A 27,171-nucleotide genomic window follows, 5' to 3' on the forward strand; every position below is an offset into this window, starting at 1 on the left:
TGACACTTTGAAAGTTGATCTTTTAAGTAAACTTTTTTACTTTGAAATACTTTTAGATATACAGAAAAAATTCTAAAGATAGTACAGAGAGTTCCCATATTCCCCACACTCAATTTCTCTCACTTATAACATCTTATATTTTTAGTATCTCAATTAGGATTTGTCTGTTAGTTTTCTCATAATTAGCGTTTATGGGTTTGGGGGAAGAAGACCACAGAGGTAAAATGCCGTTATCATCATATTATATCAGGGATGTCAAATATCATATATGAGGAATTCCCTGGTGGTCCAGTGGTTACGACTGCACTCTCACTGCTGAGGGCCCCGTTCGATCCCTGGTCAGGGAACTAAAATCCCACAAGCTGCATGATGTGGACAATAAATAAATAAAGTGGCTATACCAAAACTTAAAAAATATATATCATATATGTTATATGACATATCATCTATCTAAGATATCATAGTATCAGCATGACATCATTATTATTTTTGTTTGTTTGTTTTGGCTGCACCACGCGGCATATAGGATCTTAGTTCCCCAATCAGGGATCAAACGCATGCCCCTGCATTGGGAGTGCAGAGTCTTAACCACTGGACCACCAGAGAAGTCCCATATCATTATTGATGTTGACCTTTTCTTGCTTATCTGTAACCACCTATTCCAACAGTAAGAAATCTGGGTTCCACAGTCTCCCATCCATTTGCTTAATTGTTCAATTCCAGTAATCGTGTATGGCAATATAAGAATTATTAACCCATATCCTTGTGGGAAGCAACTTTATCAACTAGAGTACAAGGCTTATGTACAATCCCTTTTGCTTTTAGTTTTGTGGCCTCTACTCATTTCCAGAGTTACTTAGGTTAGCACGTTTCCCCCCACCCTCTTCAATAAGGTTGTTTCATACATTTGTAATACAGTTAGATTCTTTTGTCACATTCTACATTCTGTCTAGGACCCCTCGGCCTCCTAAATGATTTTTTTTTTAATTTGATACATTAAGATTCACTCCTGGTGCTGTAAATTTCTGTAAGTTTTCACAAATGCATGATGTCATATGTCCACCACTACAGTATCATACAGAGTAGTTTATCACTCTTAAAAAATTCCCCTGGGACTTCCCTGGTGGCGCAGTGGTTAAGAATCGCCTGCCAACGCAGGGGACACAGGTTCGAGCCCTGATCCAGGAAGGTCCCACATGCTGCGGAGCAAGTAAGCCTGTGAGCCACAACTACTGAGCCTGTGCTCTAGAGCCCACGAGCCACAACTGCTGGAGCCCGCGTGCCTAGAGCCTATGCTCTACAACAAAGAGAGGCCACCGCAATTAGAAGCCTGCACACTGCAACAGAGTAGCCTCCACTCGCGCAACTAGAGGAAGCCCGAGCACAGCAATGAAGACCCAATGTAGCCAAAAAATAAGTAAATAAATAAATGTATTTAAAAAAAATAATTCCCCTATGCTTCACCTATTTGGTTCTCCCCCGCCATCTGGTAACCACTGATCCGCTTATAGTCTCTGAAAGTCAATTTTTATCGTTTCTTTTTAAATGTATAATTTGATCAAAAGAACTTCTTCCCTTTATATACTATAAAATTAAATTTCCTTTAAAGCAAACTTTATTTTTCTTTTTAGATCTCTTGAAGCACTTTTAAATCAGAAGAGGCCTCAATACATTAAAGCTAAAGAAAACACTTCTCACCACCTCAAGAAGTTAGATGTGGCTAAGAAATCAATAAAGGACAGTGAAAAACAATGTTCTAAACAGGAAGATGACATAAAGGCCTTAGAGACAGAGCTGGTTGATTTAGATGGTGCATGGAGAAGTTTTGAAAAGCAGATTGAGGAAGAAATTTTACGTAAAGGGCGAGACATTGAACTAGAAGCCAGTCAGGTGAAAAAGTTGACATATGGGAAATCATTTGTTTCTATTGTTTCAGCTTTTCCTTTTAATTAGAAAAAAATTAAAGGATGACCTCTCTTTCTGATATTTTAGGAGATTTTCCTCAGAATTTAAATTAATGAGGATTTAAATTTTTCAGCCTATTGTAGAATCTAATCTTTACAGTAGGCTATTTTTCCTTCATAAAATTAGACGACATTATAACATTTATGAGTTAATTAAAGTCATAGGAAATACTTCAACCAAGGTTACATGGTATCATTTTGTAATAAAAGGTAATTAAATTATATTCTTATGTTTTTAAGGTAATCATTTTTTTCCTCATGAATATTGTAAAAACTTAAAAGTCAGATAATATATGGCTGTGAAGAAACATGATCACTTAATTGACAAAAGGGAAATTGATTCCTTAAGATTATTTAAAATGTTAAGTGATTAATATCCATTTAGTACATAAGATTTAATTATAAGTCAATAGTAGATATCCAAAAATTTATAATTGAGTTTTCAAATATTCCCTCAACTAAATTTGTCATTTATCTCTTTCATTAATTTTATAATAACCTTATATCACAATATATATACTAAAATAATTGTGACTGTATAAATAGAAAAATACACAATTTTCTCTGAACTTTTTTAAGAATTTTAATGAGTTTTAATGCTCTTTCTCTTTTAAGAATTTCTTACAGAGACCTTATAGAGTTGGTTTTGAATACCTTATTGATCTATCTAAACAGTTTTAAATAAGAAGACGTTCATTTTACGTTCATGCTATCTTAGCCAGAGAAAATGGCTAATTATGGCCTAATTTATATAAAACATAATTTTGATAAGTTTAATTATCAGCTAGTGAAGGATAGCATATAAAGAATTTCCTCTCATGCTTCTTTAAGTGAGTTAGCAATGTTTAAATGCTCTTTATACAGCTGGATCAATACAAAGAACTTAAGGAACAAGTAAGAAAGAAAGTGGCTATAATGACCCAACAATTGGAAAAGCTGCACTGGGAACAAAAGGCTGATGAAGAAAGACTGGCATTTGAAAAGAGGAGGCATGGGGAAGCTCAGGTACCTTGGTTTGGGCAGTAATGACTTAGAATTATTTTTCATGAAATTTTATTCCCTTTTTTGTATTGGTTTTTCAGTATATAAATGAATTTACATCAGATATAAGGAATTAATTAAATTTTCTGGATTACCTGTTAGACTGCTTAGTATTGTATCATTTAGGTGCTCTTTCATGGTCTAAGATATAAACAGACAGTGTCTTCATTCATATAGTCAGTAAGCATTTTATGTGCACCTGTATAATGATAGGTGTGGGCAGATGATATTGTCTATTCTTACATGTAGGTTAGTCCAGTGAGGTTAGGAGGAGGGATAAAGGAAAAAAACAAGTATCATAATGTAGGTGAAAAGTCATTTGGAAACATTAAGGACATAGCCCAAGAGGAGCTTAATAGTCTACATGAGAGGTAAGTACCAAGACAGCATTACAGTGTTCTGCCTTAGAGTAAGGCAGACCTGGCTTCCATCCAGTCTTGTCCTGTCACTGACCTGTGCTGGTATAAATAAATCATTTCACTTCTCTGAACTTTGATTTCTTAATTTGAACAATGAGGATAGGTATGTCATTTTTTATGGCTGAGTAACATTCCACTGTATATATAATATACCACATCTTTATCCATTCATCTATTGATGGATACTTAGGTTGCTTCCATATCTTGGCTATTGTAAAAAGTACTGCAGTGAACATGGGAGTGCATATATCTTTTTTAATTATTGTATTTGTTTTCTTTGCATAAGTATTCAGGAGTGGTATTGCTGGATCATAAGGTAGTTCAATTTTTAATTTTGTGAGAAATCTCCATAAGGTTTTCCATAGTGGCTGCACCAATTTACATTCCCACCAGCAGTAAGAGAGTTCACTTTTCTCCACATCCTTGCCAGCACTTGTTATTGTTTTCTTTGTAATAGCCATTCTGACAGGGGTGAGGTGATACCTCATTGTGGTTTTGACTTGCATTTCCTGCTGACTAGTGATGTTGAGCATCTTTTCATGTGCCTGCTGGCTGTCTATATGTCTTCCTTGGAAAAATGTCTATTCAGATACCCTGCCCATTTTTTAATTAGGTCTTTCTTTTTTTATAAACTTATTTTATTTTATTTATTTTTGGCTGCATTGGGTCTTTGCTGCGTGCAGGCTTTCTCTAGTTGCAGCAAGCGGAGGCTACTCTTCATTGCGGTGCACGGGCTTCTCACTGCAGTGGCTTCTCGTTGCGGAGCACGGGCTCTAGGGGTGCGGGCTTCAGTAGTTGTGGCATGTGGGCTCAGTAGTTGTGGCTTGTGGGCTCTAGAGTGCAGGCTCAGTAGTTGTGGCACATGGGTTTAGTTGCTCCACAGCACGTGGGATCTTCCCGGACCAGGGAGCGAACCTGTGTCGCCTGCATTGGCAGGCAGATTCTTAATCACTACGCCACCAGGGAAGTCCAGGTCTTTTTTTTTTATGTGGAGTTGTATGAGTTCTTTCTATGTTTTGGATGTTAACCCCTTATCATATATATTGATTGCAAACATCTTCTCCCATTCAAAGCTGCTACCTCAGTTTAGGTCACTATAAACTTCCCTCTTAGAACTGCTTTTGCTGCATTCCGTAGATTTTGGATCATTGTATTTTCATTTGTCTTGGTGTTTTTGCTAATTTCTTCTTTGATTTCTTCATCAATCCATTGGTTGTTTAGTAGTAATTGTTTAGTCTCCACATATTTGTGTTTTGGGCAGTTTTTTCCTTGTAGTTGATTTCTAGTCTCTGTTGTGGTTAGAAAAGATTCTTGGTATGATTTTAGTTTTCTTAAATGTATTGCGACTTGCTTTGTGGCCTAGCATCCAATCTATCCTGGGGAATGTTCTAAGTGCACTTGAAAAGAATGTTTATTTTGCTGTTTGGGCATGAAATGTCATATATATATCTATTAATTTCATCTGATCTAATGTGCTGTTTAAGGCCAGTGTTTCCTTATTGATTTTCTGTCTGGATGAATTGTCCATTGATGTAACTGGAGTGTTGAAGTCTCCTCCTGTTTTTGTGTATCTGTCAATTTCTCCCTTTATGTCTCTGTTAATATTTGCTTTATGTATTTAGGTGCTCCTATGTTGGGCACATATATACTTAAAATTGTTATATCTTCTTGTTGGTTTGATCCCTTTATCATTATATAATAATGCCCATCATTGTTTTAAAGACTGTTTTATCTGATATAAGTATTGCCACCTCAGCTTTCTTTTTGTTTCCATTTGCATGGAGTACCTTATTCCATCCCCTCACTTTCAGTCTGTGTGTGTCGCTAGATCTGAAGTGAGTCTCCTGTAGGCAGCGTATACATTTTTTAAAAATTCATTCAGTAACTCCATGTCTTTTGATTGGAGCATTTAGTCCATTTACATTTAAAGTAATTACTGATAGGTATGTACTCATTGCCATTTTGTTCATTGTTTTTGGGTCACTTTGTAATTATCTTTTATTCCTTTCATCTTTTGTCCTCTTCCCTTGTGATTTCATGACTATTTTTAGTGTTATATTTGGATTCCTTTCCTCTTTTTTTGTGTGTATCTGTCATAGGCTTTTGGTTTGTGGTTACCGTGAGGTTCATATATAATATATGAACATGTTATGTCATATGTAACACATAATATATATGATTCATATATACATATGATTATTTTGATATCTTAAGTTCCATTCATTCTAACAACCTCACATTTTTACTCCCTCTTTAAGTTTAATTTTTTTTTTTTTTTTTTTTTACGGTATGCGGGCCTCTCACTGTTGTGGCCTCTCCTGTTGCGGAGCACAGGCTCCAGACGTGCAGGCTCAGCGGCCATGGCTCACGGGCCCAGCCTCTCCACGGCATGTGGGATCTTCCCAGACCGGGGCACGAACCCATGTCTCCTGCATCGGCAGGCGGACTCTCAACCACTGCGCCACCAGGGAAGCCCAAGTTTAATGTGTTTTTTTGTTTTTAAATAAATAAATTTATTTATTTATTTATGGCTGCGTCAGGTCTTCATTGCTGCGCGTGGGCTTTCTCTAGTTGTGGTGAGCGGGGGCTGCTCTTCATTGCTGTGTACAGGCTTCTGACTGCGGTGGCTTCTCTTGTTGCAGAGCACAGGCTCTAGGCACGTGGACTTTAGTAGTTGTGGCTCGTGGACTGTAGAGCACAGGCTCAGTAGTTGTGGCGCACAGGCTTAGTTGCTCTGTGGCATGTGGGATCTTCCCAGACTAGGGCTCGAACCTGTGTCCCCTGCATTGGCAGGCAGATTCTTAACCGCTGCGCCACCAGGGAAGTCCCAAGTTTAATGCTTTTGACATCATATTTTACATCTTTTTGTTTTGTATATCCTTTAACTACTTATTGTGGTTACAGATGGTTTTACTGCTTTTGTCTTTTAACCTTCCTACTAGCTTTATAAGTGGTTTATCTACTACCTTTACTGTAGGTTTGCCTTTACCAGTGAGATTTTTCTTTCCATAATTTTCAGATTTCTAGTTGTATCCTTTTCTTTTCCATTTTGAAAAGTCCCTTTAACATTTCTTATAAAGCCAGTTCAGTGGTGCTGAGCTCTTAGCTTTTGCTTGCTTGTCTGTAAAACTCATTCTCACTCTTTCAAATTTGCATGATAGCCTTGCCTGGTAGAGTTTTGGTTGTAGGTTTTTCCCTTTCATCACTTAGAGTATATTGTGCTACTCCCATCTGGTCTGCAAAGTTTCTGCTGGAAAGTCAGCTCATAGTCTTATGGGAGTTTCCTTATACATAACTAGTTGCTTTTCTTTTGCTGCTTTTAAGAATCTCTCTTTATCTTTAATTTTTGCCATTTTAATTATAAAGTGTCTTGGTATGGATCTCTTTGGGTTCATCTTATTTAGGACTCTCTGTGTTTCCTGGACCTGGATGTTTGTTTGTTTCCCCAGGTTAGGGAAGTTTTAAGCTATTATTTCTTCAAATAAGTTCTCTGCCCCTTTTGCTCTCTCTTCTCCTTCTGGGACCCCTGTAATGCTAATGTTAGTACACTTGATATTGTCCCAGGGGTCTGTTAAACTATGCTCATTTTTTAAAATTCTTTTTTCTGTTCTGCTTGGGCAGTTTCCAGTACTCTGTCTTCCAGATTGCTGATCTATTTCTCTGTTTCATCTAATCTTCTGTTGATTCCGTCTAGTGAACTTTTTTTTTTTTAATTTATTTTTGGCTGCATTGGGTCTTCATTACTGCACATGGGCTTTCTCTAGTTGCAGTGAGCAGGGGCTACTCTTCATTGCAGTGTGTGGGCTTCTCGTTGCAGTGGCTTCTCTAGGCACATGGGCTTCAGTAGTTACAGCACACGGGCTCAGTAGTTGCAGCACATGGGCTCTAGGGCACGTGGGCTTCAGTAGTTGTGGCGCATGGCCTTCGTTGCTCTGCAGTATTTGGGATCTTCCCAGACCTGGGATCTTCCCGGACCAGGGATCAAATCCGTGGCCCCTGCATTGGCAGGCGGATTTTTAACCACTGCACCACTAGGGAAGTCCCCTAGTGAACTTTTTATTTCAGTTATTGTATTCTTAATCTGTTTGGTTCTTTGTTATACTTGCTAACTCTTTGTTGAAATTCTCATTGTGTTTGCCCATTCTTCTGCCTATTTTGGTGAGCATCTTTACGATCATTACCTTGGAGAATCTTTATGGGGTGGATTGCTCCTCTTTATTTCCTTTAGTTCTTTTTCTGAGGTTTTGTCTTTCTATAAAAAAAATATTTATTTATTTATTTGGTTGTGCTGGGTCTTAGTTGCTGCTTGCAGTCTCCTTAGTTGCAGAATGTGGGCTCCTTAGTTGCAGCACATGGGCTCCTTAGTTGTGTCTTGAGGGCTCCTTAGTTGCAGCTCGCCAGCTCCTTAGTTGCGGCACGTGGGCTCCTTTGTTGCAGCAGGCAGACTCCTTAGTTGCGGCAGGCAGGCTCCTTAGTTATGGCATGTGAACTCTTAGTTGCGGCATGCATGTGGGATCTAGTTTCCTGACCAGGGATCGAACCCGGGCCCCCTGCATTGGGAGCGCAGAGTCTTAACCATTGCGCCACCAGGGAAGTCCCCTGAGGTTTTGTCTTAATCCTTTATTTGGAGCATACTCCCCTGTCCTCTCATTTTACCTAATTCTCTGTGTATATTTCTCTGTTTTAGGTAGGTTGTTTTTACTTCCTAATCTTAGAGAAGTAGCCTTACGTAGGAGATGTCCTGTGGGGCCCAGCAGCACACTCCCCTCTGGTGCCCCCTGTGTGGGCTGCATGCACCCTTCTGTTGGCAAGGAGGTAACTACTTGGGCATGCTGTAGGTGGGGCAGGCCCCTGGCCCTGTTGGCTGCAAGGCCCTACTTTGTGCAGTGGTTGCGGCTGCTGGAGGGTGAGATAGGCTTCCATGTGGTTGGCTGTGCGGCCTAAAGGGCACAGAGCTGCTACTGGCCCACTGATAGGTGAGGCCAGGTCCTGCATGGCTGGCTGCACAGCTTGGGAGGGCCCAGGGCTGCTGCTGACCGCTGGTGGGTGGGGCCTGGACCCCACATGACCAGTGCAGGCCTGCTGGTGGGCAGTTTTAGGCCAGAGGGAGGATTCCAAAACAGTGCTTGCCAGCACTGGTGTCATCACAATAGAATGAGCTCCCCCAGATGGCTGCCACTAGCATCTGTGTCCCCAGGAAGAATCCCAGTTGCCTTCTGCCTCTCCAGGAGGTTCTCCAAGATCAGCAAGTGGATCTGACCCAGGCTGCTTTCAAACTACTGCCTCTGTGCTGGGACTTAGAGCATATGAGATTTTGCATGTACCCTTTAAGAGTAGAGAGTCTCTGTTTCCCACAGTCCTCTGGCTCTCTGGTATGTAAACCCTGCTCATTTTCAAAGCCAGACGTTCTGGGGGCTCACCTTCCTGGTGCAGAACCCCCGGGCTGGGGAGCCCGATGTGGGGCTCTGACCCCTTGCTCTTTGGGGAGAACCTCTACGATCGTCATATTTCTTCTGTTAATGAGTCCCCAACCCGGTGGTATTGGTCCTGACTGTACCACGTCTCTGCCCTGCTCACCTGTCTCGTGGTTCCTTCTTTATATCTTTTTTTGTGGCAAATCATTTCTGATAGTCTTCAGGTTTTTCTCATAGTTACTCTATAAGTAGTTGTAATTTTGGTATGCTCATGGAAGGAGGTGAATTCAGGGTTTTCCTACTCCTCCACCTTGGCCATACCCTCTGTATTCTTATAGCTTTAAATACCATCTGTTGATGACTCCCAAGTTTGTATTTCTAGCTCACAACCTCATATATCCAGCTGCTTCCTCATCATCTTCATTCTGGGTATTGAATAGATATCTTAAACTTAAGTCCCAAACTGAACTTCTGCTCACACCCAAATGCACCCCAAACATAGTCTTTCCAATCTCTGATGATGACAAGTCAGTCTTACTGGTTGATGAGGTCAAAAATCTTGGAGTCCATCTTTTACTCTTTTAGGAAATTGTGTTGGCTCCACCTTCAAAGCATACCAAAAATCTTACCACTTCTCTCCATTTCTATTGCTACCACCATGGTCCAAGCCACCATCTTTTTGTTTTTTGTTTAGATCAGTGTAGTAGCCTGAAAGTTTTCTCTCTTGTGTCTCCTTCATAATAGTCTCAGCACAGCAGCCAGAGTGATGCTTTTAATATCTAAATCAGATCATGAAACTTGCTCTTTTTGAAGTCCTCTAGTGACTTCCCCTTGCACATAAAGTTTAAGTCAAAGTCCTGGAGTGCCCTACATAGACTTACATGATCTTCTTGCCCCTTCCACCCCAATTTACCTCTCAAACCTCCTGTTTTTCTGTTCTCTTGTTCTCTGTGGTCTAGCTGTAATGGCCTCCTGGAACGTATCAGACATGTTTCTGCCTTAGGGCCTTTGCACTGGCTATTCCTCTGCTTGGAACATGCTTTCCCTACATTTTTTAATTTTTAACACTCTCATGTCCTGTAAGTCTTTGCTCAAATGTTGCCTTCTCAATGAGACCTACTACCCTGACTACCCTATTTAAAATTGTAGTCCCCAGTGCACTTCTGCTCCCCTTACCCTAGCTCTGTTTTTCCCAGTGTTTATCTCCTAACATACTGTTTAATTTGCATATTGTTTGTCTACTGTCCCTCTCTAGAATGTAAACTGCACAAGAGCAGGGATGTTTGTTTTGTTCGCTGGTACATCTCAAGCACCTAGAATAGTTCCTGATCTAGAGCAGATAATAAGTATTTGTTGGATTAATGAATTTTAAAAATGAAGGAATCAAGGCACGAGATAGTTAACTTGACTGAACTAGTAAGTGGAGGAACTGGGATTTGATTCTAAACACTTTGTCTCCAGAATGAACCTTCTTAATCCTACACTGTATGCCTCTCATTGTAGTCTCTTTGTGAGTTAGCAGATGAAAATACAAACAAATATGAAGGGTAGTATATGATAATATACTTATATATTGATAATCATATGAGTAGAAGAGAGGACATTTTGTGGAAGGAGAAAAATGTATAACATATCAGTAATTACTTTTAAAACACTGGTATAATTTGTATCACATTATAAAATTATACACTGATTTCTCATTGCACATTTTTGCCTCTGTGCATGCTAATTTTTGAAAAACCTACTCATCATTACATGTTCAATTCAATAGTTACCCACACCACAAAGTCTTCCCTGGTTTGCCTTTTCTACCCACCCCACCAAAAAAAAACCCTGAAAAATAGTTTCTTCCTCATCTAATCACCCATTGTTCTTAATCTGTTTCTGTCTAAGGGCTTTTATCAGATTGGAGGAAAAGTACAGTTAATGGTATAGCTCTATTAGGCTGGAAGCTTTTTAAAGGCAGGATTCGTAATAGTGTCCTATTGTAAGTCCCATGTACTTGGTAGATGTCGGTAAGTGTTGATTGAATCTCTGTTGTCTTTTGAATAGAAAAACACTGACAGAAGAAATAACATATCAGGGTGGAAAGAGATGAAAAACTCTGTACTCATACTTGGTTTCCCACAGGACTGGTGGTTCCCAGGTGGAAAGGGCTATAACTTTCCACAGATCCAAGATCACTAGGGGCTGGGCAGGGGTTGGTTTTTCTAGACAACTGGCATGATCAGCTGGCATCTTGAATCCAGAATGCCTGGTGTCAAGGCAGTCTGATTATCCCCCATGACGTGTCCAACGGAGCATCCAGGCCCTGACACAAGCCCTGGGACTGGCCAGAGTAAAGGCAGAGGCAGGTGTTTCCAGTTGACTAAACTTGGTCCTTGATGTTAGCTAATCTTGTTCCTGTCTCTTTGAATGGAATTCTTCTTTTTAAATTTTATTTATTTTATTTATTTATTTTTGGCTGCATTGGGTCTTCATTGCTGCACGCAGGCTTTCCCTAGTTGCAGTGAGTGGGGGCAACTCTTCACTGCGGTGCACGGGCTTCTTATTGCGGTGGCTTCTCTTGTTGTGGAGCACGGGCTCTAGGCATGCAGGTTCAGTAGTTGTGGCACATGGGCTTAGTTGCTCCGCGGCATGTGGGATATTCCCAGACCAGGGCTTGAACCCTTGTCCCCTGCATTGGCAAGCGGATTCTTAACCACTGGACCACCAGGGAAGCCTGAATGGAATTCTTAAGTGAGATAACAGAATTTCAATATGGGGACTCTAATTTCAAAATGTGGGAGTCCCTGGAGAAAAGGAATTGTATCTTAATCATTTTTATAGCTGTTGGCACCTAGCATAGTAGATGTTTGTTCGGTGAATTTCTGTGATAAATGAGTAAAATGAGGTCATTAACTTCATGGTATATTTTATCCTTTACCACTTGAAAACTGGTATTTCTTCTCTTTTTTGCTGTTGTATACTGAAAAAGAATTGTGTTTTTTACTTTTGTACACTCCTGGTTTTAGATCACTTAGTAATGGAGTAAGACAGATTAATCTTGCTATCATGTGCAGGATGCATGAGACAGGGAGAATGTTAAAGGTGAGAAACAAATTGGAGACGACCACAATCCTTGGACTTGGTGATAAGGTGAATGTGGAGCATGAAGCCCTCCTTCCACAAGCCTATAGCTGCCTCAGAGATTCCTATACAATTATAGTACTGAGCCACTCTGTTGGAATTACTTATTTGTCTGTTTCTCCCACCAAACCTTAGTCCTTGAGAGCAGGGACTCTGTCTTGTTCATTATTATATCTGTAGTTCCTAGCACATGGTAGGCAGTGAATAAATATTTATTGAATGAGTTAGTTTGAGAGAGAGATAAGAACTGTATATAGATATTTGAAAATAATCTCCCTGGGGTTTGAAGTTACCAAAGTAAACTTGCTGGAGATCAGGTATCTCCAGCCAGGACATAAATGATGGAGCCAGGATTTGAACCCTGAGCCTTGAAACCTCAAAGCTCTGTACCATATTGCCTTTTCAAAGTTAAAATGTGCTCTTATAAGAATTTTCATGTGGTTATATATATTTCAAATTTAGAAAAATGTATGCTGTTATAGTAAGTTCTGGGCATATAGTGAAAAGTAATCAATTTTGTTTGGATTTGCTGTAATTGATTTCAGATTTCATTTCCTATTTTAGGGAAATCTAAAACAAATAAAAGAACAAATAGAAGATCATAAAAAGCGAATAGAGAAGTTGGAGGAGTATATAAAAACATGCATGTAAGTATAGTAAAAACAAATTCCTTGCAGCTTTCTTGTATCTCAGGGGTCTCGATATTTGTAGTATAGTCATCAGATGAATACTTCCACTGTATCATAATGTCTTTGTCCTCCATTGTTTTTTTATTTCATTGTAGATAATTAAAAATTATCCTTGACCACTAAGGTTTAAGTTCTGAAAATATAAATGTTTAACAGTGGTGAAACTTAAAACTCTCTTTTGGTATCGATATTTTATAATAAATGTATGTCATGAAAGCTAGCACCACCTAAGTATTCTACCACGAAGAATTTCTTTTTAATTGGCATTCACTTACCATTAAGCTTATGATGATTTCTCTGGTTATAGTGACCTATCCTTTCTTTTTCAGAATCCAGAAATATGTATCTTTTGGATCAAGAAAGAATGATTAAAATATCTTTTGTCCATGTTTGGTGCTAAGTTTATTATATTGTATTTTTCATCGTTTAAAATTGATAGAGCATTATTCCATTCCCCTGCAATGCCAGACTAGAGTATACTGTATCTTGTAATTCCTAAATTTTGGGTTTTCTTTTTGCTGTATAATGTATTATTGTTACTGTTGTGTAGGAATTTCTTGAAAGAGAAAAAACAGCAAGAGGAAACCCTAGTGGATGAAATTGAAAAGACAAAATCAAGAATGTCTGAAGTTAATGAAGAGCTGAATCTTATTAGAAGTGAACTGCAGAATGCTGGAATTGATAACCATGAGGGAAAACGTCAGCAAAAGAGAGCAGAGGTTCTGGAACACCTTAAAAGACTTCACCCAGATTCTGTGGTAATTGAAATAAAAAGGCTAAGCTTTCTTATTTGGGATTAAAATTTTGCCATTAATAGGAAGTAATGTTATTTCAGAAATCTATAAGTTTTGTGTTTTATTATTTATATTTAAAACATAATAGTAAATAACTGAGGTAAAATGTAAATAACTCCCAGTAATGTCTATAGATAAGTAATTATTGGGGAGAAACATTAACATGAACACATTACCCAGAAAGTCCAGGTATGGCCAACATCCCCAAAGGACACAGGTGCATGAAATAGTCTGTCGCCCATAGACACATGTCCTCAAACCTCATTTCTTCATGATTTCAGGTTTTTTTAAATATTTTTTTCAGTAGACATTGTTGGCATACTTTTGAAACAGTGAATTTTTATTCTCCAAATGTGACTGCTATCCAGTATTACTAGTGTATTTCATTAGCCCCAGTACAGCAATATCTACTAACCTGTTGCTTGGGGAGTCAGCCTCACAGAATTGTTTCCTTCGGAATTGGGGTCTGGCATCTCACTCTCTTGTCACTGACACCAGTGTACCCTGTGTTAACCGCTTGCACTCTTTGGAAACACCTGTCCATTGGCCTCCATGATACTACACTCTGTTGGTTTTCCTCCTGTCTCTCTGGCCTCCCATCTTCGTTTCCTTTACAGCATCCTTTTTGCCTTTCTGACTCTTAAGTGTTAGTCTTAACTTCTAGACAATGATGGAGGAATAAGGCTGGGTCACAGAATTCTTCCCCTAATACTAAGGAGAATGACAAAAACTAGTGAGAAACTAGTTCAACAACCAAAAGAGGAAAGGGGCTCATACATCATGCTATAACCTTCAGAAAATGGTAATAGTCCAGAATTTCTTTAAAAAGATTGAAGTATAGCATTGCTTGTTCTTAATTATGCAGAAGGCAAACTGATACATCGATTAATTCCTGAGAATTCTCACTTATTATCCCTTAATCTAGAAAGAAGCAAACTCATATGTTTGTTTCCTTTAGAGTAAAAATTATCACTAAAATAGAATCGGAGAACATGGACCTCTGCTTCTCTTAGATGGAAGTGAAGGCTCTAGGGCTCCTTGTTAAATTGAGAAGCCAAATCAAAACCCTCTCCCCAAAAATGGGATTTGTTCTCTTCCCCCAAGGAGAGAAACCTTGGTATGGGATATTAATTAAAAACTGAGAAGAAAGAACAAAACTCAGGTATTCAAGTAAAGCATATGCACAGCCTTAGCACAGCTCTCTTACCCCTGCCGTCTAAGCCCTTAGATGATGGGAAATAGATCAGAAAATACTTAGAATATAGAACAAAAAATACTTGGTCCATCATCTGTTGCTCAGAGGAGATAACCATCTCAATTTTAGGTGAGACAATCAAAAAAATTATCCGTCACAGAAAATAAAAGCTTTGCCCAGAGCTGCCCACATTAAATATAGGGAAGGTGAAGAGAATCGATATGGCATCTATAGGTACATATAATAATAAAAAGAAAGAATAATTTAAAAGGCTTTTAGAAGTCAAAGAGCCTTGTGGAAGAAGGTTACAGGACAAAATCCCCCATAAGTGTTCTGTGCTGTGGACAATTTAATAAGAACTTGAATTCATAAAATCAGGTTCAAATATGAGCTAAAACGGAATAAAATAAAAAGAAAAATGTAGAGCTAAGGAGACAAATCAAGAACAAACACTGCTGAACTAATAATAAATTGCAAATAACAAGGAATGGATTACATAGCTGAAAATCAAATTACTGACCTAGAAGTAAGGCTTGAGTTAATCATAGGTAAATTGAGAAGAACAAAGACCAAGGTAATAAATATTAAAGACAATGATGATCTATCATGAAGAAATTGGTATTTCGAAGTAGAACCTAACATTGAAGAAAGAGTCTAAAGATGTAAAATTGAATCTGCAGACATTCTAGGGAGCATTGGTACAGGACGGTTGGCATTGTGACATTTAATAGACTTTTTGAACTTCAGTCTGGTTCTTGACCGGTCTTCAGATCCCCAAAAACACTTCTCCGTGGGAAGCCTTCCCTGGCTTCTCAGGTCAACCTCGTCTCTGGTACATATTCTCAGAGCTCTCTGTGCTTAATCACAGTGCCTGTTATAACTCTACTTTGTACATGCATGCAATTATTGATTATTTATATCTTCCTTCCCTACTAGTCTGAAAGCTCTGTGAGGTCAGAGAGGATGTTTTACTCAGGCGTGTTTACCCGGTTTGTGGCTCAGTGCCTTCATGTAGTAGGTGCCTCAGCAGTTTCTTATTTAATAAATAAGGGAATGAATGAATACTATTTAATTGCTAGCTTTGTAAAATATTTTAATACCTTGGTATGACTAATCCCTCCTTATTACTCTTTTGTTGAATGAAGTGTGACACACCTAAATGGATATTTCATAATGAAATTTATTTCCATTTGAATGAGACTTAAATTATCATGTTTATAATTTAGAAAATTAGTTTTTGGTCTATGCTGCTTTGTTACATTAGAAAACAATGAATTATATGTTCCTCATTAATGTATTTGTTTTTCTCTCCTTTTTTGAAACCTGCTAAGTTTGGAAGACTGCTTGACCTGTGTCATCCTATACATAAGAAATACCAGCTGGCTGTTACTAAACTTCTTGGTCGGTACATGTTTGCCATTGTTGTAGCCTCTGAAAAGGTAGCAAAAGATTGTATTCGATTTCTGAAGGAGGAAAGAGCTGAACCTGAGACATTCCTTGCTTTAGATTACCTTGATGTAAGTAATTTATAATCCTTAGTATTTAGTAGTGATATAATTCTGTCTTTTAAAGTGTGTCTTTATTGCCTGAGACTATGGTAGTGATTGAAAAAATCGTAAGTTGGATGCCAGTTAGTCATTCATTCAAATGGCTGGTGTTAATGTATTGGCAGGCAAAGAATAGTATCAAGTGGGTGCTATCTTTCTTGCCTTCATATCATTTCTTCCTAATCTAGTTTTGCCATAATTTACCCTGGTGATTTCAAGGACATTGCTCTAGCAGTGCACCACTCTGCCTACTGGCCAGCAATTTATTTTGTCCTATAGCAAAGTATAGGAGATGGATAAGACATATGTTCTGTCGGTGAAATGCCAACCCAGAGTCTCAGTTGTAAATATGTGGTCCAGTAAATATACATGTCAGCTCTTGGTGTGGAGCAAGCCAAATTTTGAACCTTGAGGTATGTATTGAAAGGCCTTAGAGCATCCAAAGTTTAAATTCCTGAGGCAGAAACTCCATCATTATCACAGCTGATATCCTTCAGTGATCTTTTCATTGCTTAATAAAGAAAATGTTCTACTTGGTCCAGCTTTCAAGTCCCTGAACTGCAGGCAGTGTGCATAGTGGTTAGGAGCACATGCCCTAGAGTTGGACTGACCTGAGTTTAAATGGTAGCCCTCCTTCTAATTAGTTCTCACTGATTTGTCCTTAACTTTTCTGAGTGTCAGTTTCATCATCTGTGAAGTGGAGGAATTAGTCCTTACCTTATTGTATTTTTGCAAGGAATCACTACATGTAGTACACCTAGCACAGTGCCTGGCACAGAGGAGGGGCTCAGCAAATGCTAACTGGGTATTAATGGTTCAGACTTGGCCTTTTGTAGTTTCACACTTTTGTTTATACCTTCTGCCCACTAAAACTATTTAACCTAGTTCATCTGCCTGTTAAAATTCTGTTTTATGTATTTCATGCTTAAGAGTTTTTTCAAGGCACACTCATTTTTTAAAAATATAATACAGAAGTGTATCAAATATAAAGGAAATACTCCTCCCTCATCTCAGTGCTCAATTCCTTTATCACAACTATTTTAGATTGCTTCCATCCATACAAATTTATATAAATATATGCTCCATATATATATGTGTGTGTATATATATGTGTGTGTGTATATATATATATGTATATATATATATATATACACACACACACACATATTTTGGTTGTATATAGGGTTTTCCCTTTGTTTTGTTTTACAAAAATGAAATTATACTTGCTGTTTTTCAGTAATATATTGCAGACATCTTTTGATCTCTTTATCGATCCAACTTAAAAGTCATGTCAAAGAAGATGTAAAAGCTTTCCTGATCATTTAAGCCTAAAATGATTTTCTGAGTTCCATGCTGTTGTGCCACTCTTTTGAAAGTATGTAAATGGGTATTATCTCCCACTAGATTTTATGATTTTGAGAGCATGAAGGGCTTCTCATCTATTGCTTTATCCCAACTAGTTAGTGACAGAGTTGAATCTAGAAATTATATCTTCTGGCTTTTGATGAAGTGTATTTTTAAAAAATATTACACAAGCCAAAGGTGGGATATTGTTCATCAGGTTCTTGTCAAACTTTTATTGTGTATAAGTACATACTACTAATCATTTGCTTTCATGCTTATGTATATTCTTTGAAAAAGAATGTACTGAGTGTTTGGTTTTTATTTTAATACACCTAATATATCAAGTATATTTTAAACCGTTTAGATCAAACCAATCAATGAAAGATTACGGGAGATTAAAGGCTGTAAAATGGCGATTGATGTCATAAAGACTCAGTTTCCTCAGCTGAAGAAAGTAATTCAGTTTGTGTGTGGAAATGGCCTTGTCTGTGAGACTGTGGAAGAAGCAAGGCATATTGCCTTCAATGGACCTGAAAGACGGAAAGTAAGAGGCTTAGATTGTACTTTCGGATAATTTGAAGCAGTATTTATAAGACTAACATATTACACACACAAATATCTATATATGCTTTCATATGTTCTCTTATGTAGGGGAAACTAAAATAGAACCTAAGATGTTAATGGCTTCAGTAGTTTTTATAATGTTCAGTTTTCAAAAAATTAATTTCTCTAATACTTCCCCAAATCATAAATCATATTTTGGACGTTAGATTTACTGTAGTGAGAGCCTAAAGCTCTTAATTTTTTTTTACTCTATATACAATAAATGCCCCTGTCGAATCTCAGATTTTCCCTGTACTTACATATATGATACGTGTGTTTCTGAATACCAGAAAAGATTTTAGGTGCTTATTTTACATTCTGGGTTAATTCTTCCATAGCTCAATGGAGATATTAACTGTCCTTTTACACATTCAAGGTTTTAACACATTTTGAAGTTGTAGAAACAGCACAATTGAAACGAGGTTACTAGATACCAGTCTCTCAAGGGAGTAATTTTGGTTTTAAAAATATTGTTTTACTGTCAATTGAAATAGAGTTTGTATTTAGTTAAGCAGTATTAAATTCTTCGAATTATCTGACATAGTTTTTCTTAAAACTACATCTGTGATGAAATGTAACACAATGCCTCAGGGCATAAACTATGGCGTAAGACCAGTGATACTACTTAGTAATTAATTATGTGACTTTAGGCAAGTTTCTAAACCTCTAATTTTAGTTTGTTCATCTAAATTTGGGGAAATAATAGTACTTATTTCATAGAGTTATAGGATTAAAATAAGTAATAACATGCAAAATGCTTTTATAGTGCCTAGGAAATAGCTCTCAAAAAGTGATAGTCATTTTTTATTTACTAGTCATTTTACGTATTTGATCTGGAATGTCCAGAATCGCAAATTAACACAAAGTGGGGGGGTTTGGGCTATTCTTATGAAGGATAGGAATTTCCAGTATTAAATGTATTGACTTGTCTAATATGATTAACTTCTCATACATTTTAGTAGTTATATCTATAATTATCTTAATGATAATGTGATCACTGTCTTAGTAATCACTGTCATTGATTTCTACATATTAAATTTAAGCAGGTGTAATAAGTGAGCGACTACAGTATCTTCCTTATTTTGCTACCTAATTAACTATGGTAAAATTGATTTTTGAATATTTGTAAAATTGATTTTTGAAGATTTGTGTGGTCAATTTAAAGAAGTCACATGAAAATACGATTGTGTTTAACCCTTCCTTCATTCAACATATATTTATGGATTATATCTTGTCCACAGTAACATGCCTTACCCCTTGAGGCTGTATTTTGTTCTTATCGTTATTTCAAAATTTTAATCAGGTTTATTTGTCATATTTTTACATTAAGTATATTCCAGGGAGTCTTATCTTCTTCCTATTACTGTTATTCCACTTGAAGAATATTCTCTGTGTTTTAGGATGCATAAAACATTTGGATAGGGAGTTCCCTGGTGGTTCAGGGGTTACGATCCTGTTCTTCCACTGCCAGGGTGGGGAGTGGGTGGCGCGGCTTAGATCCCTGGTCAGGTAACTAAGCTCCTGCATGCCATGTGCGTGACCAAAAAAACGACAAAAAAACCCCCCAAATATGGGAAATGCCCATTAAAACTACACTGAAATACTATTTTCACCTGTGAGATTGATCAACATAAAAAAGTTTGATAACACTTTATGGGGAAAGAGACCCTTGCATTCACTGCTGTGGGTGTGTGAATTTGTACCAGCTCTGTGAAGGGCAATTCTAGCAGTTGTACTTCTTCAGAACGTTACATACACATGTATATGAAATGATATATATAAAGAGTTTTTCATCGAACCACTGTATGTAGCAAGCAAAATTGGAAACAATTTGCACAAGACTATGTTCAATAAAATTATAATACGTTCATAGAATGGGACACTATGCAACCTTAAATAAGAATGAAGCTCTTTATATACAAGTGTCAGACAATCTCCAAGATACATTCAGTTAAAAAAAAAGTAATAAGTAGACTAGAGTGTAGTATGTTACCATTTATGTAAAAAATGGGGAAAGAAGAGATATATGTGTGTGTTTGTTTATGCAAAAATATTTCTGGAAGAATACATAAGAAATTGACAGCATCGATTACCTCTGGGGAGGATAACTGGGTGGTGGTGTCTAGCAATGCCAGGGAGATTTCTTACTCTTTACTCTTGTATTTTTTGGATTTTGAACTCATGAATATTTTACCCATTCAGAAATAAAAGCAAAGGTTAAAGTATATTATTTTCCATATCAGTGAAAGGCAACTTAAAAACTAGGTATAATCTGCATAACACAAAAATTATGGAGGATCTACTTGTAACACTGAAACAGTATTTCTTGAAACAGTTGAAGCTGGCTCAGTGGAATGATTGGTTAGCCCTCAGGGCAAATTTTTAATGCCAAAAAATTTCTCCTTTTCCTAAGCCATGTTCTCTGGAACTTTTATTTAATGCTATTTAAAAATTCCTCCAACTCCTTGTTTTATATAAGATCCCAGTTGTGCCAGCCGTGGTATTTTTTCAGGAATGCAACCTCCAAAGTAGGCATAGGATTACTGCACTGAGCAACCACTGTAAGCTATAAGTTAAGGAATTTGCAGGCTGGAAATAGAAATTATAGTCCTTCCAGAATAGGAATTTGATTGTAAATCAAATGTAAATAGGTTATTTGATACTAAATTTACTTTTAGAAGAAGTAAATTATTTTAATAAACCTAGAAACTATCAAAAAAAACCCCTGTAATTCTATGAATTGTTGCCCATTGCATTTTTAGAATTGAAGGTCTATAACATGGTGGTTATTGAGAATATGGACATTAAAAAAAAAAAGAACATGGACATAGATGTTTGACCAACTTTTGGTTTAGGAATTTTAGTCCCTGTGTATGACTTTAGGCAAGTTTCTTAATATCTTTAAGCCCCAATCTATAAAATGGAAATCATATTTACCTCACGGGGTTGAAACATAGAATTGAATAGCATAAATGCACTCTGTCAAGCACAGTATGGTAAATGGTTGCCATGACAACAGCAGCAGCCAACGAAGCAATGAAAGTAAAAAGAATCTCAGAACACCGTTTGTCCCTCTGCTCTGAGACAGGAAGTTGACTTGCCCAAGTATGGCTGGGAAGAGAGAGTTGGCATTAGAACACCATGTGTATTATGACAGATTCTTAGCTCAAAGTTCTCAATACACTTCTCTCTCTTCTCTCCAAGCCAGCCCATGGATTTTTTTCCTTTGTGTTACATTTGGCTTTTACATATCGGAAACACAAGTTAATAAATGTTCATTTTGGGAAAAAGAGCTCAAAAAGGAAAATAACCATCCCTAACATGTCCTCTAGAATAGAGTTGCCAGATAAAATGTTTGGACATACATTTAAAAGTTATTTGTTGTTTATGTGAAATTCAAATTTACCTGGGCATCCTGTATTCCTATTTGCTAAGTCTGGCAACCATACCCTAGAAAGATCTACTGAGTATTGTGGTATATATGCCATATATTTGATAATCAACTATATTACTCTTAACCTTTATAGGTATTGGTGTATGTATAATTGAGTCTTTACTATGAGATCAAAATATATTTACTTAACTTCACTTTTTTTAATCGTATCACTTTTATATTTTAATTTAATCTAGAATTCATTTTAATATGTATTATTAGATGTAAGTATTAGCTTTTTCCCCCTAAATGGTTAATTACCGGTCCCTACATCATATATTGAATAATTTTTCTTCTTCCTACTTATTTGATCGAATTTACTGATTTCTCATCAGAGTCTAAATTATTTATACTTTGTTCTTTTTTCACCTAGTATAATGTGTTATTTCTAATTATTATTTGTAGCTATCTTATTGTATATTTATATTTATTATAATAATCTTTATTATAATCTATAAAAGAATAATTTCTTTTAGGAAATAGTCAAGATATACATTATAAATAAGTAAACTATTAGCCCACAAGCACTATAAAATCATCATGTATAAAACTACACTCAGGTTCTTCTTTCTAGATCTTGATCCCTCTCCTGTATTCTTCAATTCTTAGTACCACTATTCTAACCAATGAAATTCTGTTTTCTCCTCATGGATTTCCTTGTAACCTCTACAGTTCCCAAGGTTTTCTGATTATACCACCTAAATATTTCTCAAATCTTTTTCCTTTTCTTCACTGTAGGTATTGGCTGATTTCATACCATCACCTCTGGCTTCACTTGGACCACCCCATTTTCTAGATACTTGCCAGATTGGTGTACTTAAAGTTCATATCTGACCATTTCACTCTCCTGTTTGCTGTTAGACTGTTCAGTGCTAATCCCCCAGCCCCCTCCACAAGCCCCATCAGTCCTCATTTGTATTTGATCCACATTCTTCCTGTGATGACATACTGAGAACTCTGTGATCTGCCCTGTCTACCAGCCTCATTCTTTCCCTTCTTTCTTGAAATACAGACACATAGCTAGAGCTCTAGGAGTCGTCTTGGACTACAAAATGACTTGAGATTGTCATAAAAGAAACACTGACACACACATCACTAGTGACACACTGTAGATGTAAAGTAAGCTTTATTTAGAACAACTTAAAAGCAGAGAAGCAGTGGAGCCTGTGTATTTCCTCAGCTTTCATTCCACAGAGGTGGGCTTTGGCCAGGCAGAAACAGCGTGAGCTAAAAGTGTTCCAGGAGGGGGAAGCTGCCTCCATACCACTTTATATTTTTATGGGGAGGTCGGAGGAGTAAGCTGATCACGTAACAGTGGGCTTCCTGGTCAGGGAAGCTGCTTTCCAGACCAACCAGAGCTTATCTACAGGAGTTCAGTTTCCATGCCATGGCTGTTGGTATCCAGTAGAGATCTAGTGTCCTTCCAAAGTTCAGACCTGATGAGAAAACTCATTGCCAAGCTAACCGTTGGGAGGGGAGGGAGCCCCCAGGGCCTTCCAGAAAATAAGAAGCCTGTCTCCCTTGAGGAGTAATCCAAGTACTAAGGATGGTAGAGCAATATTATAGGAGTCTTTTTTTGTTAACTATGCAACCACCATACATACGCTGGAATGTTTACCTCTGTAATTGCAAGAGAGAAATAAACTAAGTTTTCTGTTAAATATAATTAATGTACTTCTAACTAGTACCTCTGATAAGATACAGTGAACGCCTTCAACTCCACTGGAAGCCTTCTGTGAACCTTCCAGGCTGGGTTGGAGCACCCAAGTTTTAAGCTTCCAGATTACTCTGTGTTTTTATTGTCTCATACTTTACATTGTACTGATATGTTTATATGTTTCTTTTTCCTACCAGCATGACTCCCTAAGGGTCAGTACCATATTTCACTCCCTTTTGGTCACTCCAGTCCCCAGTATAGAATGTTTCAAACACAGCAGCCACAAAGAGAATGTTTGACTGAATGCAGGAATGAATGAGATTCCTGTCAGCTTTTTTTAAAATTAGTTCACATTACGTGGTTTTAGTCCTCCACAGCCTGTCTCCTCTGCTTTGACTAATTGATTAGAAACATTCGCAGAACACTGAGAATTGCTTTCATTTATTCTATAAAGCATATGGTTACTCATAGGGCTATAAACTTTAAGCTATTTTATACCTTTGACTCCATTTAAGTTTTTTTCTTGGTCCCAGTTTCATATTCATTTTAGAGAATGTGATATTTTTGATATCCTAAAGTAACTAAGGCTGTTTTCTTAGTATGTCTTTGACATGTGATGTCAGATTCTTTAAAATACAGTATTATATAATACAAACTATGAGATATTAAATACAAATACTCCTGGTTTTTTCTTCTCAATATTGAATATGTTTAGAACTAATATATAATTTTATTTTGAAATTTTTAAATTGCTGCTAATTTGTTGCCTAGAATTGTTTGGGCCTTAGCAAAACAGGGTTTTGTATTTGAGTTTGTTGGCTGGTGTCCCTCGTAAGCTAGTTATCTTATTAGTGGAGTTCAGTAAGTAGTTTTTCTCATCTACAAAGTCTCAGCTGTGAAAGTTGTCATATTACGTTCTGTTTTTATCTTTATGTACATTTCTCCAAGGTAAAATATTTTTAATTTTTACAGACAGTAGCTCTTGATGGAACGTTATTTTTAAAATCTGGAGTCATCTCTGGAGGGTCAAGTGACTTAAAATACAAGGCTAGATGCTGGGATGAGAAAGAATTAAAGAATTTAAGAGACAGGAGAACTCAGCTAATCCAAGAATTAAAGGTAAATCCATGTTGTAAAAATTGTAGAATACCAAGTAGAGTAATTGTGTTTTTAAGCTAATTTCTTGGGTAATAAAAGTACCATGCCTATAGTTTAAAAGATTCAAATTATGCAGAATGGAATAAAGTAAAAAATAAAAATCTTTCCCTTACCCATCCTTACATCTCAGTGGTATTTGTTAAACACAGTTTGATACATAACCTCCAGAAATGTACTCTGTGTATGCAAGCATATGTGTTATTTTTCTGATTTGTTTTATTATGGACTTTTGCTATTGATGGTGTTTGCAGCAAGCTTTTTCACTGAATACCATAACGTGGACATGTTTTCATTTTAGCATATAGAGAACCATTTTATTTTTAATGAATCCTGCCTGGCGTTTCATTATATAGATTTTGCTTATTTAACCAGAGTCTAAAAATGGACATTTGGTTTTTGCTATTACAAATGATGCAGCATTAAACTTTCTTTAGAGAGGGAAAATAACACAGTGCCTAAGAATATAAATCCTATAGCCACACTGCCTGAGTTTGAATCCTGACTCTGCCACTTACCAGCAGCAGTATGACCTTAGGCAACTTACCTTGCCCCTTTGTACCTTAATTTCCCATCTGTAAAATGGGGATAATAAAAGGACCTTCCTTGTAGAATTATTTTAAAGATTAAATCAGATATTCCAGGTAAAATACTTAAAACAATGCCTGGCAAAAATCTAAGCATTATATAAATGTTTGTTGTTATATCTTTACTTGTACCTCTAAGATGATTTCCTACATGTGGAATTTCTGGGTCTAAGGATGTGTGTATTTAAAATGTTGATAGATACAGCTAAGTTCCCATCAAAAGAAACCTGTAGTAGAGTGTGTATGTTCCTAGATTGCAACACTAGATACTAACAAATATTTTAATCTTTGCCAATCTGGTAAAGAAAAAAGTGTAATCTAATTGTTTGAATATGCAATTCTTAATAACTGAGGTTGAGCATTGACTCATGTATTTATTGGTTCTTTGTAATTTTTTTCTTCTGTGAACTTTTTTTTAAAATAAACTTATTTGTTTATTTATTTATTTTTGGCTATGTTGGGTCTTCGTTGCTGCGTGCGGGCTTTCTCTAGTTGCAGCGAGCGGGGGCTACTCTTCATTGCAGTACGCAGGCTTCTCACTGCAGTGGCTTCTCTTGTTCCAGAGCGCAGGCTCTAGGCACGTGGGCTTCAGTAGTTGTGGCACACGGGATCAGTAGTTGTGGCTCGCAGGCTCTAGAGCGCAGACTCAGTAGTTGTGGCGCCTGGGCTTAGTTGCTCCATGGCATGTGGCATCTTCCCGGACCAGGGCTGGAACCCATGTCCCAGGCATTGGCAGGTGGATCTTAACCACTGCGCCACTAGGGAAGTCCTCTTCTGTGAAATTCTTATTTATTTCCTGTGCATGTTTTTCTATTAGGTATTTGTTATTTTATTACCTACTTTAAGAATTATTTGTATTATAAATAAATTACCCTTTAGTCATGTATGTTGTAAATATATTCATGTTCATGTTTCAGTATTTCATGTTATAAATATATTTTCCCCATTTTTTTTTTTTTGCGGTACGCGGGCCTCTCACTGCCATGGCCTCTCCCGTTGCGGAGCACAGGCTCCGGACGCGCAGGCCCAGCGGCCATGGCTCACGGGCCCAACCGCTCCGCGGCATGTGGGATCCTCCTGGACCCGTGTCCCCTGCATCGGCAGGCGGACTCTCAACCACTGCACCACCAGGGAAGCCCCAGAAATATATTCTCTATTCAACTTTTTTTGTCGGCTATATTGAAATGTAATTTATATACAATAAGTCACCAATTTTAAGTGTATGATTCAATAAGTTTTGACAAATGTATGTAGTCGTGTAACCACCACCAAAATCATGATATAGAACATTTCCATAACCCCCCCAAAATTCCTTTGGGCTCCTTTGTACCCCCTGGACCCTCTGGACCCTGGCAACCCAATCTACTTTCTATCATTGTAGCTTTTTCTGACTTAGAATTTCATATAAATGGAATCATACAGTAAGTAGTCTTTTGTGTTATGCTTTCTTCATTTAACCTAGTGCTTTTGAAATTCATATTGTGTGTATCAAAAGTTTATTCCTTTTTGCCATTCAGTATCTGTTTGACATTTGACCTTGTTTTATCATACATGTATTTTTAATCTTTATGTAGCCAAATTTATTAATCTTTTATAATTTCTGGATTTCAGTGTCATGCTCAGAAAGACCTTATTCTTTCTGAAAATGACAAAAGAAATTCAATAATGCTTCCTTCCAAAGTATCATTTGTTGAATATTGTAATCCCACACACACACTTAACTTGAAATGTCAACCTTAACAGATACTAAGTCAGTAGAATGCTTTTAGATTATTTATTTTTCCTATTTAGCTTTCTTCCTTTGTGTATACAAATGACCAGTTTTTGATTCAAGGAGATATTCTGGCAAGGTTACTCCGCTAATTTTAATCTTTCTCTGTAAGCATAAGACTGCAAATTATGTTTTGATCTAAGTAAGATATATAAATAAATATTCAGCTTCTAAAGATTTTACAAATTTAGGCCTAGGCACAGAGAAAGTTCTAGGAAGGTGGCAACTTGAAATGAATCTGGCTTCCTATCCATGTTTATACTAAGCTCTTTACCTGTGTGTCTCACCTGAACCTAGTGGGGAGTTGGGTGCAAATGATGTCTTGGGTTCTGGGGGAGGCCACCAAGAAAAGCTGATGCAGGGCTTCTGTTGATGTTTGAAGAGTGCTGGGAGAAGAATCAGGACATAGGGGAATCCTGGGGGGAGGTT

The 27,171-nt window shown here is 37.3% G+C and overlaps 1 protein-coding gene across 1 annotated transcript in view; it reads left to right on the forward strand.

Annotated features, from left to right (window-relative positions):
• The window catches only part of SMC1B (structural maintenance of chromosomes 1B), an 85,521-nt gene that overhangs the window by 25,322 nt on the left and 33,028 nt on the right, over positions 1–27,171 (forward strand). Inside the window, exons 6-12 of the mRNA XM_030855651.2 lie at positions 1,632–1,890; positions 2,829–2,969; positions 12,532–12,614; positions 13,207–13,414; positions 15,977–16,162; positions 17,901–18,080; positions 24,202–24,348. Coding sequence (XP_030711511.1) covers positions 1,632–1,890; positions 2,829–2,969; positions 12,532–12,614; positions 13,207–13,414; positions 15,977–16,162; positions 17,901–18,080; positions 24,202–24,348 — 1,204 coding nt within the window. The remainder of the gene's footprint in view (positions 1–1,631; positions 1,891–2,828; positions 2,970–12,531; positions 12,615–13,206; positions 13,415–15,976; positions 16,163–17,900; positions 18,081–24,201; positions 24,349–27,171) is intronic.

This window comes from Globicephala melas, chromosome 10 (genome assembly GCF_963455315.2).
Source record: "Globicephala melas chromosome 10, mGloMel1.2, whole genome shotgun sequence".
In the NCBI taxonomy this organism is placed as follows: Eukaryota; Metazoa; Chordata; class Mammalia; order Artiodactyla; family Delphinidae; genus Globicephala; species Globicephala melas.